We start from the raw sequence: 19,649 nt of genomic DNA on the forward strand, positions 1-19,649 counted from the left end.
ACTGGTCAATAAAATGAAAGCCCATGAGATACAGGGCAATTTGGCAGGTTGGATCCAGAATTGGCTCAGGGCCAGGAAACAAAGGGTAATGGTCGACGGATGTTTTTGTGAATGGAAAGCTGTTTCCAGTGGTGTTCCACAGGGCTCAGTGTTGGGTCCCTTGCTGTTTGTGGTATATATTAATGATTTGGACTTTAATGTGGGAGGCACGATTGGGAAATTTGATGATGACACAAAAATTGGTCGTGTGGTTGATAGCTAAGAGGATAGCCGTAGACTCCAGAATGATATCAATGGTTTGGTTGAGTAGGTGAAAAAGAGGCAAATGGAATTCAATCCAGATAAGTATGAGGTAATGCATTTGGAGAGGGCAAATAAAGTGAAGGAATACAGAATAAACGGGAGGATATTGAGAGGGGTAGAGGATGTGAGAGAGCTTGGAGTGCATGTACACAGGTCCCTGAAAGTGGCAGGATAGGTAGAGAGTGTGGTGAAGGCGACATATGGAATGTTTTCCTTTATTGGTCGAGGTATAGAATTCAAAAGCAGGAATGTAATGCTGGAACTGTATAAAACACTAGTTAGGCCACAGTTAGAGCATTGCGTACAGTTCTGGTCACCACATTACAGAAAGGACATAATTGCTCTGGAGAGAGTACAGAGGAGATTTACAAGAATGTTGCCTGGGCTTGAAAGTTGCAGCAAGATTGGATAGGCTAGGATAGTTCTGAAGAAGGGTTACCACCTGAAACGTTAACTCTGCTTCTCTCTCCACAGATGCTGCCAGACCTGAGTAGTTCCAGCGTTTCTTGTTTTTATTTCAGATTTCCAGCATCCGCAGTATTTTGCTTTTACATTATTGGATAGGCAAGAGTTGTTTTCCTTAGAACAGAGGAGGCTGAGGGGTGACTTAATTGGGGTGTACGAAATTATGAGGGGCCGAGATAGAGTAGACAGGAAGGACCTGTTTCCCCTAGCGGCGAGGTCAATTACCAGGGGGCAGAGATTTAAAGGTGACTGGCAGAAGGATTAGAGGGGACTTAAGGAATAACTTTTTCACCCAAAGAGTGGTGGGTGTCTGGAATTCACTGCCAGGAATGGTGGTGGAGGTAGAAAACCTCAATTCTTTTAAAAGATACCTGGACATGCACCTAAGTGCTGCAAGCTCCAAGGTACGGGCCAGGTGCAAGAAGGTGGGATTAGAGCGGGCAGCTAGTTTCTATTTTTTTTCTTCTTGGCCAACATGGACACGACACACTGTGCCGTAATTTTTCTATCATTCTAAGGAATAGGGAGAGGCAATATATACTAATGGTACAGTTCTAAAGAGTGCGAAGGAACAGAAGGACCTAGGGTGCACGTGCATAGATCTTTGAAAGTGTCAGGACATATTGAGAGTGTGGTTAGTAAAGCATATGGGATGTTGGGCTTCATAAATAGAGGCATTGAGTATAAAAGCAGGCAAGTTACGCTGAACCTCCATAAAGCTCTGGTTAGGCCCCAACTGGAGTATTGCTTCCAGCTCTGGTCACCACACTTCAGGAAGGATAGAAACATCGAAAATAGGAGCAGGAGTAGGCCACTCGGCCCTTAGAGCCTGCTCCGTCATTCATTATGATCATAGCTGAGCATCCAACTCAGTAACCTGCTCCCGCTTTCTCCTCATATCCTTTGATCCCTTTCGCGATGTTGGGAATGGCATTAAACAGGAAATTAGAGACGCATGCGATAAAGGAACATCTGTAATTATGGGTGACTTTAATCTGTAATTATGGGTGACCTTAATCTGCACATAGATTGGACAGATCAAATTAGTCACAATACTGTAGAGGAGGAACTCTTGGAGTGTATACAGGATGGTTTTCTAGACCAATACGTTGAGGAACCAACTAGATAACAGGCCATCCTAGACTGGGTATTGTGTAATGAGAGAGGAATAATTGACAATCTAGTTGTGCACGACCCCTTGGGGATGAGCAACCATAATATGATAGAATTCTTCATCAAGATGGACAGTGACGTATTTGATTCTGAGACTAGGGTCCTGAATCTTCGTAAAGGAAACTACGAAGGTATGAGGCGCGAGATGGCTATGATGGATTGGGAAATGTTACTTAAAGGGATGACGGTGGAAAGGCAATGGCAAACATTCAAAGAGCACATGGATGAACTGCAACAATTGTTTATTCCTGTCTGGCGCAAAAATAAAACGGGAAAGGTAGCCAAACCATAGCTTACAAGGGAAATTAGAGATAGCATTAGATCCAAGGAAGAGACATATACATTTGCCAGAAAAAACAACAGACCTGAGGATTGGGAGCAGTTTAGAATTCAGCAAAGGAGGACCAAGGGATTGATTAAGAAGAGGAAAATAGAGTACGAGAGCAAGTTTGCGGGGAACATAAAAAGTAACTGTAAAAGTTTCTATAGGTATGTGAAGAGAAAAAGATTGGTGAGGACAAATGTAGGTCCCTTACATTCAGAAACAGAGGAATTTATAATGGGGAACAAAGAAATGGCTGACCAACTAAATGCATACTTTGGTTGTCTTCACAAGAGGAGGACACAAATATCATACCAGAAATGTTGGGGAACACAGGGTTAATTGAGAGAGAGGAACTGAAGGAAATCAGCATCAGTAGAGAAATGGCGTTGGGGAAATTGATGGGACTGAAGGCTGATAAATCCCCAGGGCCTGATGGTATGCATCCCAGAGTACTTAAGGAAGTGGCCCTAGAAATAGTGGATGCATTGGTGGTCATCTTCCAAGATTCTGTCGACTCTGGAACAGTTCCTACAGATTGGAGGGTAGCTAATGTAACCCCACTATTTAAAAAGGGAGGTAGAGAGAAAGCAAGGAATTATAGACAAGTCAGCCTGACGTCGGTAGTGGGGAAAATTCTAGAGTCCATTATCAATGATTTTGTAGCAGAGCACTTGGAGAACAGTGGTAGAATCAGGCAGAGCCAGTTTGGAAACGGAAATCATTGATAAATCTACTAGAATTCTTCGAGGATGTAACTTGCAGAGTTGATGAGGGGGAGCCAGTGGATGTGGTTTATTTGGACTTTCAGAAGGCTTTCGACAAAGTCCCACATAAGAGATTAGCATGTAAAATGAAAGCGCATGGGTCTGGGGGTGTGTATTGCAATGGATAGAAAATTGGTTGGCAGACAGGAAACAAAGAGTAGGGATAAATTAGTCTTTTTCCGAATGGCAGGCAATGACTAGTGGGGTACCACAGGAATCGGTGCTAGGACCCCAGCTAGTCACAATATATATTAATGATTTAGATGAGGGAACTGAATGTAATATCTCCACATTTGCAGATGACACAAAACTGGGTGGGAGGGTGAGTTGTGAGGAGGATGCAGAGAGGCTTCAGGGTGATTTGGACAAGTTGAGTGAGTGGGCTAATGCATGGCAGATGCAGTATAATGTGAATAAATGTGAGGTTATCCACTTAGGTAGCAAAAACAGGAAGGCAGATTACTATCTGAACAGCTATAAACTGAGAGAGGGGAATATTCACCGAGACCTGGGTGTTCTCGTACACCAGTCGCTGAAGATAAGCTTGCAGGTCCAACAGGCGGTAAAAAAGACAAATGGTATGTTGGCCTTCATAGTGAGAGGATTAGAGTACAGGAGTGCTGCAATTATACAGGGCCTTGGTGAGGCCACACCTGGAATGTTGTGTGCAGTTTTGGTCTCCTTATCTGAGGAAGGATGTTCTTGCTATAGAGGGAGTGCAGCGCAGACTGATTCCTGGGATGGCGAGACTGACGTATGAGGAGAGATTGAGTCAGTTAGGATTATAGTCGCTGGACTTCAGAAGAGTGAGGGGGGGATCTCATAGAAACCTATAAAATTCTAACAGGACTTGACATGGGAGATGCAGGAAGGATGTTCCCAATGGTGGAGGAGTCCAGAAGCAGCGGTCATAGTTTAAGGATACGGGGTAAACCATTCAGGACTGAGATGAGGAGAAATTTCTTCACCCAGAGAGTGGTGAACCGGTGGAATTCGCTACCACAGAAAGCGGTTGAGGCCAAAACATTTTATGTTTTCAAGAAGGAGTTAGATATAGCTCTTGGGTTTAAAGGGATCAAAGGATATGGGGCGAAAGCGGGAACAGATTACTGAGTTGGATGATCAGCCATGATTCTATGTTTCGATGCCCCAATGCGTGGTGGGTCTTTGAGAGAGTACAGTGAAGATTTATCAGAATGGTTCCAGGGATGGAGGATTTAAGTTACATGGTTAGGTTGGAAAACCAGTTTGCTCCCCTGAGAACAAGTGAGATTTAATAGAGGTTATAATCCATCTCGGTCTCCTTCTAAAGTCCCCAGCATAACAGATTCTTCAGCCAATTTGACTCACTCCGTGTGATATCAAGAAACGACTGAAGGCACTGGATACTGCAAAGACTATGGGCCCTGGCAGTATCCCGGCCACAGTACTGGGGACCTGTGCTCCAGGACTTGCCGTGCCCCTAGCCAAGCTGTTTCAGTACAGCTACACCACCAGCAATGTGGAAAATTGCCCAGGTATGTCCTGTGCACAAAAAGCAGGACAAATCCAACCTGGCCAACTACCACCCATCAGTCTACTCTCAATCATAGTCGACAGTGCTATCAAGTGGCACTTGCTCAGCAATAACCTGCTCACTGACGCTCAGTTAGGGTTCCGCCAGAGCAACTCAGCTCCAGACCTCATTACAGCCTTGGCTCAAACATGGAGAAAAGAGCTGAGCTCAAGAGGTGAGATGAGAGTTACTGCCCTTGACATCAAGGCAGCATTTGACCGAGTATGGCATCAAGGAGCCCTCACAAAACTGGAGTCGATGGGAATCATGGGGAAAAGTCTCCGCTGATTGAAGTCATACCTAAAGCAAAAGGAAGATGGTTGTGGTTGTTGGAGTCAATCATCTCTGTCCCAGGACATAACTGGAACTAGCCAGTTCCTCAAAGTAGTGTCCTAGGCCCAACCATCTTCAGCTGCTTCATCAATGACCTTCCTTCAATCATAAGGTCAGAAGTGGGGATGTTCGCTGATGACTGCACAATGTTCAGCACCATTCACGACTCCTCAGATACTGATGCAGTCCATGTTGAAATGCAGCAAGACCTGGACAATATCGAGGCTTGGGCTGATAAGTGGCAAGTAACAATCGCGTCACACAAGTGCCAGGTAATGACTAGCTCCAACCAGAGAGAATATAACCATCTCCCCTTGACAGTCAATGGCATTGCGATTGCTGATCCCCCACTATCAACATCCTAGGGGCTCCCATTGACCAGAAACTGAACTAGACCAGCCATATAAATACCGTGGCTACAAGAGCAGGTCACAGGCTAGGAATCCTCACGTACGTAATTCACCTCCTGACTCCCCAAAGCCTGTCCACCATCTGCTAGGCACAAGTTAGGAGTGTGACGGAATACTCGCCAGTTGCCTATATGGGTGCAGCTCCAACAACACACAAGAAGCTCCACTCCATCCTGGACAAAGTAGCTCACTTGATTAGCACACCACCTGCAAACATTCATTCCCTCCACCACCGACACAAAGTCGCAGCAGTGTGCACCATCTACAAGATGCACTGCAACAACGCACCAAGGCTCCTAAGAGAGCACCTTCCAAACCCACGACGTCTACCACCTAGGACAAGGGCAGCAGATGCATGACAACACAACCACCTGCAAGTTCCCCTCCAAGCCACACACCATCCTGACTTGGAACTACACTGCTGTTCCTTCGCTGTCGCTTGGTCAAAATCCTGGAGCTCCCTTCCCAGCAGCACTGTTGGTGTATCTACCCCACATGGACTGCAGCGGTTCAAGAAGGCAGCTCACCAGCATCTTCTCAAGGGCAATTAGGGATGGACAATAAATGCTAGCATAGCCAGCGAAACCCACATCCCAGGAACGAAGAACATCAAAAAGGTCTACAGGATTTTGACTGGCTTAGATAAGTTAGACAGGGAAAAGCTGTCCCATTAACAAATGGTACAAGGACTAGGGGACACAGATTGAACATTTTGGGCAAAAGATGCAGGGGGAATATGAGAAAGCACTTTTTACACAGTGCGTGGTAATGGCGCAGAACTCACTGCCCACAAGGGTGGTCAAGCGGAGACGATCAGGTCAAACATGGACAAGGAAACCTCCTGCTGATAACCACCCACCGCCACCCCCTCAGATGCTGAGTCAGTATTCCTCCATGTTGATCAGCACTTGGAGGAAGCACGGAGGGTGGCAAGGGCACAGAATGTACTCTGGGTGGGGGACTTCAATGTCCATAGTGGTTCGGTAGCACCTCTACTTACCGAGCTGGCAGAGTCCTAAAGGACACATCTGCTAGACTGGGTATGTGGCAGGTGGTGAGGGAACCAACAAGAGGGGAAAACATACTTGTCCTCGTCCTCACCAATCTGCCTGCTCCATGACAGTCTTGGTCGGAGTGACAGTACTTGAGGAGATCAAGTCCCACCTTCACATTGAGGATACCCTCCTTCGTGTTGTGTGTCACTACCACCGTGCTAAATGGGATAGATTTCAAACAGATCTAGCAATGCAAAACTGGGCATCCATGAGGCGCTGTGGGCCATCAGCAGCAGTAGAATTGTACTCAACCACAATCTGTAACCTCATGGCCCAGCATATCCCTCACTCTACCATTACCATCAAGCCAGGAGACCAACCCTGGTTCAATGAAGAGTGCAGGAGGGCATGCTAGGAGCAGCACCAGGCATACCTCAAAATGAGGGTCAACCTGGTGAAGCTACAACACAGGACTATCTGCATACCAAACTGCATAAGCAGCATGCGATAGACAGAGCTAAGCGATCCCATAACCAACGGATCAGATCGAAGCTCCGCAGTCCTGCCACATCCAGCCGTGAATGGTGGTGGACAATTAAACAACTAACTGGAGGAGGGTAGAATTAGAATTAGAACATTACAGCGCAGTACAGGCCCTTCGGCCCTCGATGTTGCACCGACCTGTGAAACCATCTGACCTACACTATTCCATTTTCATCCATATGTCTATCCAATGACCACTTAAATGCCCTTAAAGTTGGCGAGTCTACTACTGTTGCAGGCAGGGCGTTCCACGCCCCTACTACTTTCTGAGTAAAGAAACTACCTCTGACATCTGTCCTATATCTATCACCCCTCAACTTAAAGCTATGTCCCCTCGTGTTTGCCATCACCATCCGAGGAAAAAGACTCTCACTATCCACCCTATCCAACCCTCTGATTATCTTATATGTCTCTATTAAGTCACCTCTCCTCCTCCTTCTCTCCAACGAAAACAACCTCAAGTCCCTCAGCCTTTCCTCGTAAGACCTTCCCTCCATACCAGGCAACATCCTAGTAAATCTCCTCTGCACCCTTTCCATAGCTTCCACATCCTTCCTATAATGCGGTGACCAGAACTGCACGCAATACTCCAGGTGGCTCCACAAATATCCCCATCCTCAATGATGGGGGAGCCCAGCACATCAGTGCAAAAGATAAGGCTGAAGCATTTGCAACAATCTTCAGCCAAAAGTGCCGAGTTGATGATCTATCTCGGCCTCCTCCTGAAGTCCCCAGCATCACAGATGCCAGACTTCAGCAAATTCAATTCACTCCGCGTGATATCAAGAAATGACTGAAGGCACTGGATACTGCAAAAGCTATGGGCCCCGACAATATTCCGGCAATACTACTGAAGACCTGTGCTCCAGAACTTGCCACGCCCCTAGCCAAGCTGTTCCAATACAGCTGCAACACTGGCATCTACCTGGCAATGTGGAAAATTGCCCAGGTATGTCCTGTACACAAAAAGCAGGACAAGTCCAACCCAGCCAATTACCACCCCATCAGCCTACTCTCAATCATCAGTAAAGTGATGGAATCTGTCATCAACAGTACTATCAAGCAGCACTTGCTCAGCAATAACCTGCTTAGTGACGCTCAGTTTGGGTTCCGCCATGGCCACTCAACTCCTGACCTCATTACAGTCTTGGTTCAAACATGGACAAAAGAGCTGAACTCAAGAGGTGAGGTGAGAGTGACTGCCCTTGACATCAAGGCAGCGTTTGACCAAGTATGGCATCAAGGAGCCCTAGCAAAACTGAGGTCAATAGGAATCAGGGGGAAACCCTCCGCTGGTTGGAGTCATACCTAGCGCAAAGGAAGATGGTTGTGGTTGTTGGAGGCCAATCATCTGAGCTCCAGGACATCACTGCAGGAGTTCCTCAGGGTAGTGTCCTAGGCCCAACCATCTTCAGCTGCTTCATCATAAATCTTCCTTCAATCATAAGGTCTGAAGTGGGGATATTCGCTGATGATTGCACAATGTTCAGCACCATTCGTGACACCTCAGATACTGAAGCAGTCCATGTAGAAATGCAGCAAGACTTGGACAATATCCAGGCTTGGGCTGATAAGTGGCAAGTAACATTCGCGCCACACAAGTGCCAGGCAATGACCATCTCCAACAGGAGAGAATCTAACCATCTCCCCTTGACATTTAATGGCATTACCATCGCTGGATCCCCCACTACCAACATTCTAGGGGCTACCACTGACCAGAAAATGAACTAGACTAGCCATATAAATACCGTGGCTACAAGAGCAGGTCAGAAGCTAGGAATCCTGCGGCGAGTAACTCACCTCCTGACTCCCCAAAGCCTGTCCACCATCTACAAGGCACAAGTCAGGAGTGTGATGGAATACTCTCCACTTGCCTGGATGGGTGCAGCTCCAACAACACTCAAGAAGCTAGACACCATCCAGGACAAAGCAACCCGCTTGATTGGCACCCCATCTACAAACCCTAACTCCCTCCACCACCGACGCACAGTGGCAGCGGTGTGTACCATCGACAAGATGCACTGCAGCAACGCACCAAGGCTCCTATGACAGCACCTTCCAAACTCACAACCGCTACCAACTAGAAGGACAAGGGCAGCAAATGCATGGGAAGACCACCACCTGCAAGTTCCCCTCCAAGTCAAACACCATCCTGATTTGGAACTATACCGCTGTTCCTTCACTGTCGTTAGGTCAAAATCCTGGAACTCCCTTCCGAACAACACAGTGGGTGTACCTACCCCAAATGGACTGCAGCAGTTCAAGAAGGCAGCTCACTACCACCTTCTCAAGGGCAATTAGGGATGGGCAATAAATGCTGGCCTGGCCAGCGATGCCCACATCCCATGAATGAATTTTAAAAAATCAATCACTTCAAGAGGAAGTTGGATGGTCACCTGAGAGCAATAGACTTGCAGGGCTATGTGGATCGAATTGGGAAGTGGGACTGACAGCAGAACTCCATGGAGAGCCAGCATGGTCTCAATGGCCTCCTTCTGTGCCATAAATGACTCTTTGACTCCGTCTATTAGCTCCCCTTTATCCACCCTGCTTATTACATCCTCAAAGAACTCTAATACATTTTTCAAACACTATTTCCCTTTCATAAAACCATGTTAAATCTGCCTGATTGCATCGCAATTTTCTAGATATCCAGATACTACCTCATTAATAATGGATTCTCGCATTTTCCCAACGACAGATGTCATGTTAACGGGCCTCGGTTTTCCTGCATTCTGTCTGTCTCTCCTTTCTTGAACAGAGGTGTTACATTTGCAGTTTTCTAATGCACTGAGACCTTTCCAGAAGCTAGGGAAGTTTGGAAGATTACAGCCTATGCATGCACTGTTTCTGCAGACACTTCTTGTAAGACCCTTGGATGCAGGTCATCAGGTCCAAGGGACCAACCAGCCTTTAATCTCATTAGTATTGCCATTACTTTTTCTCTAGTGATCATGATTATTTTAAGTTCCTCCCTCCCTTTTGCCTCTTGATTTTCTACTATTCTTGGGATTTTTTTGTGTCTTCTTCTGTGAAGACGGATACAAAATACTTATTAAAAGCCTCTGCCATTTCCTCATTTGCCATTAATTCCCCAGTATCACCCTCTAAGGGACTAATGCTCCCTTCAGCTACTCTTTTCCTTTTTATATATTCGTAGAAGCTTTTACTGTCTGTTTTTATATTTCTTGCTAGTTTTCGCATATACTCCAATCTCTCCCTCTATTATATTTAGTCATCATTGTGTATATCAAACGTTATAACGCCTGACAGGAAAGTAGAGTTGAGGCCAAAATCAGATCAGCCATGATCTTATCCAATGGCAGAGCAAGCTCGAGGGGCTGAATAGCCTACTCCTGCTCCTAATTCATTTGTATGCTTGTATCCTTTGCTGTTCTAAAATTTTCCTATTCTTCTGGCTTACCACTAACCTTTGCAGCATTGTACACTTTCTCTTTCAGTTTGATACCACCCTTAACTTCCTTAGTTAGCCACAGATGGTACATCCTTCTGGTCGAGTCTTTCTTCCTCAATGGAATATATCTTTGTTGAGAGTTATGGAATATCTCCTTAAATGTCTGCCACTGCTTCTCTACGGTCTTAACTTTTAATCTATTTTCCCAGTCCACTTTAGTGAACTCTGTCTTCATACCCTGTAATTGCCTTTACTTAAGTTTAAGACACCAGTTATGGACCCACATTTCTCACCCTCCAACTGAACATGAAATTCTATCATGTTACGATAACTCCTGCTTCGAGGAGCCTTTACTATGAGGTCTTTAATTAATCCTGTATCATTACATATTACTAGGTCCAAACAGCATGGTCCCTGGTAGCTTCTAGAATGTATTGTTCTGAGAAACTGTTCAGAGTACACTCTATGAACTCATCTTGCAGACTACTTTTACCAACTTGATTTGTCGAATCAATGTGAAGATTAAAATCATCCATGATTATTGCTGCACCTTTCTTGCAAGCCCCAATTATTTCTTGATGTACACTTTGGTCTACTTTGTGGCTACTGTTTAGAGGACCGATAATCTACTCCCACCAGTGACTTCTTTTCTTTGCTGTTTCTTATCTCCACCCAAACTGATTCAACATCTTGATCTTCGAAACCAAGATCATTTCTCACTATTGTACCATCTAATAACAGAGCTACTCCACCTCCTTTTCCTTTCCTCCTGTCCTTCCAAAGTGTCAAATACCCTTGAATATTCAGGTCCCAGCCTTGGTCACCTTGCAACCATGTTTCTGTAATGGCTATCATATAATACTCATTTATTTCTATTTGTGCTAGCAATTCATTTATCTTGTTAAGAATACTGCCTGCTTTCAGATAGAAGGTCTTTCATTCGGTCTATTTTTGCCTATTCTGACCTATTTCCCGGTGCATTCTTATGTTTGCATGCTCTGTCCCTTCCTGTTACACTCTGGTTCTCATTACCCATATCATTACCCTGTACTATTTCCATGTTCTTTCTTTTTAACTTGCCAAATCTCCCCTCACGTGAACACTACCCCCCCACCAACCCCACTCTTTAGTTTAAAGCCCTCTCTATCGCCCCAGTTATACAATTCACCAGTCACTGGTCCCAGCGTGGTTCAGGTGAAGGCCGTCTCAACAGTACTGCTCCTTATTTTCTCAGTGCTATTGCCTGTGTCCCATGGATCATAACCCACTTCTCCCACAACAATCTTTGAGTCACACATTCAGCTCTCTGATCTTATCTGCCCATTGCCAATTTTCTCATGGCTCAGGTATTAATCCAGAGATTGTTACCTTTGTGCTTAATTTAGCACCTAACCGTTCATAATCCCACAGAAGAACCTCTTTCTTAGTCAGTGCTACCATCTGGATGCCTCTCTTGCAGTCACATTCTCTTGTCCCTGACCATGGACGAAATCAAAAGTACTTAGCCTAAGGAGTGTGACTGCCTCCTGGAACAAAGTGTCCAGATAACTTTCCCCCTCCCTGATGCATCGTATTGTCAGAAGCTCTGACTCCACGTCATCAACACTGAGCCGAAGTTCCTCAAGTTGTGGACATTTACTGCAGACTGGTTGCAGCGGATCATCCGGGCATCCACCAGCTCCCACATGCCCTTCCACCTTTACTGTGTTTTAATGAACAGTGGCGCAGTGGTTAGCACCGCAGCCTCACAGCTCCAGCGACCCGGGTTCAGTTCTGGGTACTGCCTGTGCGGAGTTTGCAAGATCCCCCTATGACCGCGTGGGTTTCCGCCGGGTGCTCCGGTTTCCTCCCACAGCCAAAGACTTGCAGGTTGATAGGTATATTGGCCATTGTAAATTGTCCCTCGTGAAGGTAGGTAGTAGGAGAATGGTGGGGATGTGGTAGGGAATATGGGGTTAATATAGGATTAGTGGGTGGTTGTTGGTCGGCACAGACTCGGTGGGCTGAAGGGCCTGGTTCAATGCTGTATCTCTAAATAAATAAATTAAGTTTAGAAATATCACTCAACAATTATCTGTCGTTCTATCAATTGGTTTAACTAGTTAAGCTATAAATTTAATGCAATGTTTATATCTCCCCAGTAGCAGTTTAAACTGCTGCCCTCGTTTGAGAGAAAAAAAACTTAAAACTCAGCAACCACCCACCTGCCAAGGGTCTATACAATTGAAGCAAGACTTCACTACTCCTGCACTCAAATCCTCTTGCGATAAAGGTTAACATACGATTAGCCTTCTTAATTGCTTGCTGCACCTGCATGTTAGCTTTCAGTGGCTTATTGACAAGGACACCCAGTCCCCTTTGTACATCTACACTTTCCAATCTCTTACCATTTAAGAAATACTCTGCACATCTATTCCTGCCACCAAAGTGGATAACCTCACATCGAAAGCAGCCCATCGTTCAGTTACTGTTTTTCCTGCCAACCTTCTATTCCAATTTATTCGGCCCACTGAAGTTGGCTTTCTCCCAATTAGTTATTCTTACTCTAGATTGCTACTTGTCCTTTTCCATAGCCAACCTAAACCTTATGATACAATGATTACTGTCCCCTAAATGTTCTCCTATGTTTTGTGATCCACTTGACCCGCCTCATTCCCAAAAACCAGGTCCAGCAGTGCCTCCCCTCTTGTTGGACTGGAAACATACTGCTGTAGCAAATTTTCCTGAACACACTAGGAACTCTTGCCCCTCTCTGCCCTTTACACTACTACTATCCCAGTCTACACGAGCAACACCATTGGCCTTCAGACGCTGCATTATGGTTTGGGTCCAAAAGTGTGCAGAAGTAGTTTGCCAGCACTTCCATGCTGGAAAGTATAAACTCCAAGCTCTGCACAAACCCATCTGCTAAATTGATGCTGAACTCCTTCATGCTCCCTGACATTGACCACAGGCTTTATGGTAAAGCTTTCTATTGCACTAAGCATTTTGTTGTGCATACCTGTCAGTGTTCCTCTGTAGGCTGCCTCATGTCTTCATCTGAGTCTTGGTCATTAAGTCTTAGCAATTACATTGCTCAGTGCAGTCTATAGGCCACCAACTAGTGGAAAGGATGTAGAGGAAATTACAGAGGTGAACTACTCTATAATTCTAGCACCTCTGTAATTTCCTCTACATCCTTTTCACTAGTTGGTGGCCTATAGACTGCACTGAGCAATGTAATTGCTAAGACTTAATGACCAAGACTCAGATGAAGACATGAGGCAGCCTACAGAGGAACACTGACAGGTATGCACAACAAAATGCTTAGTGCAATAGAAAGCTTACCATAAAGCCTGTGGTCAATATCAGGGAGCATGAAGGAGTTCAGCATCAATTTAGCAGATGGGTTTGAGCAGAGCTTGGAGTTCATACTTTCCAGCATGGGTGTGCTGGCAAACTACTTTTGCACACTTGTGGACCCAAACCATAATGCAGCGTCTGAAGGCCAATGGTGTTGCTTCCATTAATTAAGCCCTGTTTGCCTAATGCATATTAAGAATTTTGCCAAAATATACGAAGTGAGAACAATGTCGATTGATACTGCAAATAAAAGCATTTCGCTTCCATGTTCTGCAAATGAAGTTGCTTTATGTTCTGCACAGCCTTATGCACTAGCACTGTGCTAAATGGGAGAGATACAGAACAGACCTAGGAGCTCAAACCTGGGCATCTATGAGGCACTACCAGCCATCAGCAGTGGCAGATTTGCATTCTACCACAACCTGTAATCTTATAGCCCAGCACATCCCTCCCTCTATCAATCAAGTCATCAACCCTGGTTCAATAAGGAGTGTGGAAAAGCATGCCAAGAGCAGTACCAAACATATCTAAATACAAGGTGCCAAAGTGGTGAAACCACAATGCCAGGCTATATGCATGCTAAACAGTGGAGCAGCATGCTATAGGCCAGAGTTCTTTAACATATGCCCACGTGCCAGAATCCGGACCACCAAAGGTTTCCAAGTGGTCCGCCAAGGATGAGAAATTTCCGCTGAAAATCCGCCATTGGCTTCTTCTGGCCTGCCAAAACTTTCTGTGACTGACGATGCCTGCAGCTCCTTTACTGACATGGCGGAGACATCTCACTGTGCATATCCTCCTTTACCAAGATGACGGACTCACTTCAGTATCTGATGTTCTGGTTCAAAGAACAAAGAGCAGTACAGCACAGGAACAGGCCATTCGGTCCTCCAAGCCTGCGCCGATCTTGATGCCTGCCTAAACTAAGATGGCATCGCCCGGGCTGAGCTGCATGTCTGCTGCCTCTTCCTGCCCGAACTCCATTCCCAGTGCGACCTTCCTGGCCATGAGCTAGGATCCCACGCCCAGCCTGCATACAGACTCGGCCTGGGCCTCGAGCTCTTTATTTCTGCCACTGTCACTGAGGAGGAGCCACTCTCTCTAAATTGTCACATCTTCCCTCACTTTTCCCTTGCCCCCCACTATTTAGTTTAAAGCCGTCTCTACTGCCCTAGTGATACAACTCGCCAGAACACTGGTCCTAGCACAGTTCAGGTGAAGACTGTCCCAACAGTATAGATCCCACTTTCCCTAGTACTAGTGCCAGTGCCCCATAAATCAAAACCCATTTTCCACACACAAATCTTTGAGCCACACATTTAACTCTAATCTTATTTACCCTATGCCAATTTGCTCATGGCTCAGGTAATAATCCAGAGATTACTTCCTTTGAGGTTCTGTTTTTAATTTAGCCCTCAGCTGCTCATACTCCCTATGCAGAACCTCTTTTCTAGTCCTACCTGTGACGTTAGTACCCACGTGGACCACGACGACTGGATCCTCCCCCCATTAAAAGTCCCTCTCCAGCTCAGAGTAGATGTTCTGATGCCTGGCACCGGGCAGGCAACACAGCCTTCTGGACTCTCGCGCTTGGCTGCAGAGAACGGTGTCTATCCCCCTGACTATACTATCGTCTACTACTACTACATTCCTATTTACACCCCCCGCTTGAATGACATCCTGTACCACGGTGCCATGGTCAGTTTGCTCACCCATCCTGCAGCCCTCGCTCTCATCCATACAAGTTGAAAGAACCACAAACCTGTTGGACAATTGCAAGAGCTGAGGCTCCTCCACTTCTGCCTGGATCCGCTGCTCTGCCGCCGCCCCTCTCCCCACAGTTGCTAGGTAAGTCAGAGTCCATCGATCGGCTGCCACCTCTCCCAACTATCTCCAGGTCAGCCTGGGTTTGCCGCTCTGCCGCCGCCTCTCCCCACTGTCTCCAGGTGATCATGGGCCCGCCGCTCTGCCGCCGCCTCTCTTCACTGTCACCAAGTGAGTGAAGGCCCCAAGTCTGGGCCTCGTTTTATCTTTTCCTCAGTAGTTCCCCGCAGAGGGACTTTTAATGGTGGGGGGGGGGGGGGAAATGGATCCAATCGTCGTGGTCCACATGGGTACTAACGACACAGATAGGACTAGAGAAGAGGCCTCTCCAGATTGTCTCCAGGGGACAACCTAAATGACATCACTGCAGGAGTTCACAAGTGTCATAGGTCCAGCCACCTTCAGCTGCTTCATCAATGACCTTCCTCCTCATAAGGTCAGAAGTGGGCATGTTTACTGATGATTGCACAATGTTCAGTTCCATTCACAACTCCTCAGACAATTAAGCAGACTGGGCCCACATGCAAGCAGGACCTGATAAGTGCCAATTAACATTTCGCCTCATAAGTGCCAGGCAACGATCTTCTCCAACAAGAGTGTCTAACCATCTCCCCTTGGTATTCAACAGCATTGCCATTTCTGAATCCCCCACCAGCACCATCCTGGCAATCACCATTGAACAGACACCATCCAGGATAAAGCAGCCCATCCGAATGGCACCCCATTCACCAGCTCAAGCATTCACTCCCTCCACCACCAGCGTATCATTGCTGCAAAGTGTACAATGTCACAAGAGTTTTTTTTTAAACTGAGAGGTCTGTGTGCCTTTAAAACTGGGAGGAGGGGTTTTCTGTGAGCACTGAATGCTGACACTTGGTGTTTGAACTGCAGGCTGTAAAACCTGTATCCAAGCAACCAGAAAGATTTATGACTGTTTTGTGACCTGGTTGTTGAAAGTTTAATTTCACTTTTGGGTTGAAAAGCCAGTTGCTGCTGGAGACCTGTGTTTGCAGACCAGATAAAGACCGCTCCCTGAAAGGAAGGCTTGTCTCTCTTGTTGAAAAAAAGGAATCTTACATTTGAGTTGGGGCTGTATTCTGTCTGGAGAGAGGAAAAGACCCAGAGAAAGAGGTGTTGCTGCTATTTGTGGAGAAAGGCTCCTTTGCTGAGAGGAAGCCCTGCATTGTTAAAGGTAGAAAAATTCCTATTGTCTCCAGTCTCTGGAAAATCTCTGCCTCAAGAGTGATTCCTGTTGCCTTTTGTGTTCTTGGGAGATCCTGAAATCTCAAGAACATTTCTGCTATTAGACTGCTACTTTAAAATTTAAGCAAACCTGTTGCTACACCTTTTGCTGTAAGAGCTGCGTGACGCCTGCTGCAGACGAATTGACTTGAACGCCTTCCCATCACAGACTGTTCATTAATTTCACCTGGAGAGACTTTGAGTGGCATCCAACTATTTGACTCTGGGACACCTCACTGATCTGGAAATATCCTACCAGAAGCTACAACCCAGTTATTTTATTATTCCTAAGAAACAGCTCTAATTTAAAACATCCTTTTAAAATCGAGATTTTAACTATTGGTGTATATGTGTGTGCATGAGGGTTACGAATAATGAGTTATAAAATCTTTTCATATATATAGATTTATCTGATTATTGTTTACGATTTTTGGTTTATTAATAAATAGTTAATTTTGTTGTTGTTTAAAGAACTCTGGTTTGGCATGCTTTATTCTGGGGGATAAATAAAGTGTTTAATTTGGCTAGTTTCCGGTAGGTGGGAAACTTTACTAATAATGCTGTGATCTGCGGAGTAGTGAGACTGAATTAACAGTGCATTACTCCCGCCTTGGCCGTAACAACTATCTACAAGAAGCACTGCAGCAACTTGCCAAGGCTTCTTCGAAAGCACCTCCCAAACCATCACCCTCGATTACCTCAAAAGGACAAGAGCAGCAGATGCATGGGAACACCACCATCAACAAGTTCCCCTCCAAGTCACACACCATCCTGATTATTCATTGTCACTGGGTCAAAATGCTGCAGACGAATTACAAATGCCCCACCTTGCAGCACTGTGGGAGTATCTATATCACACAGACTGCAGTAATTCAAGATGTCAGCTCATCATCACCTTCTCAAGGGCAATTAGGGATAGACAATAAATGCTGGCCTTGCCAGTGAAGTCCAAATCCCGAGAACAAATGAAATAAAAAATGCTATTGGAGACATAGTGAGTGATAAACATGTCTGTACTTGACTGGACATGTAGTCGCAAAGATCACAACTCAGGGTAAATTTCAAGTTTAACCTTCCAGGAATGTTTTCTGCCACTCTAACCCATTAACATGCATACTGAAATGCAACAAACTAATAAGCAGATTATGCATATGATAAACACATGTAATAAACATAGCAGCACTCATTCTTTAGAAATTTCTAAACTCGCCTCAACTTCTTCACTTACAACTGAAATACAGAGTTAACACTTCAAGCATTGTTAATAGGTAGTGATGGTTTGATCTCTCCTGCATATTATAATTAACCATAGGAGATGGTAACAATGTGGTTTATTTAGTTCAATAAACACTTAAGTATATGAGAGTGTCAACAAGAGAAGACCTGGGGATTACAGGGAAGCAATTACCCAATATTAAAAAAGAATTGAGTCATCAACCATGAATAAGACATGAAATTATGGACCATTTAACCCAACATAGTCAATGGAAAATGCTCAACAGTACCTTACTTGATGCTATCATTGTTCATCTGAAGAATGCAGAGCCATTAGGAATGCTCAGTATATGTTTAGATGTAGCCGGTCAAGCCTCACAAATCTGATGGAAATTTTTTTGAGCAGTTAATTAGCTGCTCAGAGAAATCCAGTTGATACAACCTATTTGGATCTTTAGAATGATTGGATTTAGTTTCATATTTGAGGCTAACAAAGCTCATTATATAAGGTTACCAGTTTTTGAAAGAGGTCTCCAACACACTGATGGTGACTCCACTGCTGAACTCTGGGGAAAAGGCCATCATAGAATTCTTTGTGTATCTCATAAAGTTCAGGCACTTTGAAGAAGATGGTTTCTATTTGCTGGTTAGTGAGGACGGGCTGAGATGTGGTGGCAGCTGCTTTAAGAGGTTTCATAGGCTGCAAGATAAAGATATAATAAAATGAAGGACCATGTACAAATGCAATTCCTAGATAATAGATACCAATAAACTCAATTCCACAAGTGTGGTAGTACCATTATAAAATATAAATTTTCAGCAGTAATTGGGATATAACAGTAATTTCAATTAATTCCGATACAATTCTGTAATACTGTGATTTTTTTTTACGCTCTAATTTGACAAAATATTATATCTTACAACCAGCACATATATTGCCTTTAACAGAAATAAAAACACCAAGGCATTTCAAACTTCAAACCAAAGGCTTGGTCAAACCGATGAGATTTAGGGAAGCGTTCTTCGTCTGCTCCTATCTAATTCTGGTATTGCTGCCTTTTCTAGTAGTATCCAATACTTTTACTCCTTTATGCACTTTATTCCTCTTTTCTACTTCTACATGCTGGTGCCCATTCCCCTTCTTGAACAAGGGGGTCACATTTGCCACTCTCCAATCCTTTGACACCTTCCCCATATCCAGGGAAGACTGGAAGATTATGGCAAGCCATTCCACCATCACTACCCCAACTTCATTCAGCATCCTGGGATGTAAGCCATTCAGACCAAGGGTACTTATCAGCTCGGAGTTTTTCCAGCCTTTCCAGTATATCCTGCCTATGAATTTTCACCCCATCCATTACCTCTACCATTTCCATTTCTACCATCAGCATCCTTTACCTTAGTACACACCTATACAAAGTACTCATTAAGTATTCTAACCTTGCCCTGCGCCTCTAAGCAGATATCACCCACTTTGTCTCTGATAGGCAACCCACTTACAATTTACATGCCAGTAGAAGATTTTGGGCTCTCTTTTATGTCAACTGCCATTCTAGTCTTATATTACCTCTTTGCCAGTCTCATTTTCCTCTTCAGTCCCCTTTCAAATTATTGTACTGGGACTGATTCTTGTCAGGTGAATTCTTCAAGCATGTATATTAAACCCTCTTTTTTGTTTCGACATATTCTCTATCTCCCTCGTCATCCAAGAAGCCCTGGCTTTAGTTCACCCACCTTTCGCCCTT

General features: G+C 45.0%; 1 protein-coding gene across 2 annotated transcripts in view; it reads right to left on the reverse strand.

The window, feature by feature from the left end:
- si:dkey-91m11.5 (PH_BCR_vertebrate and RhoGAP_Bcr domain-containing protein) overlaps positions 1-19,649 on the reverse strand; it is a 632,155-nt gene that overhangs the window by 329,249 nt on the left and 283,257 nt on the right. For both annotated transcript variants that reach the window (XM_068055461.1, XM_068055460.1), the window contains exon 4: positions 18,419-18,604. In XM_068055461.1, coding sequence (XP_067911562.1) covers positions 18,419-18,604 — 186 coding nt within the window. The remainder of the gene's footprint in view (positions 1-18,418; positions 18,605-19,649) is intronic.

The sequence above is a fragment of the Heterodontus francisci genome, chromosome 23 (genome assembly GCF_036365525.1).
Source record: "Heterodontus francisci isolate sHetFra1 chromosome 23, sHetFra1.hap1, whole genome shotgun sequence".
Lineage (NCBI taxonomy): Eukaryota > Metazoa > Chordata > Chondrichthyes > Heterodontiformes > Heterodontidae > Heterodontus > Heterodontus francisci.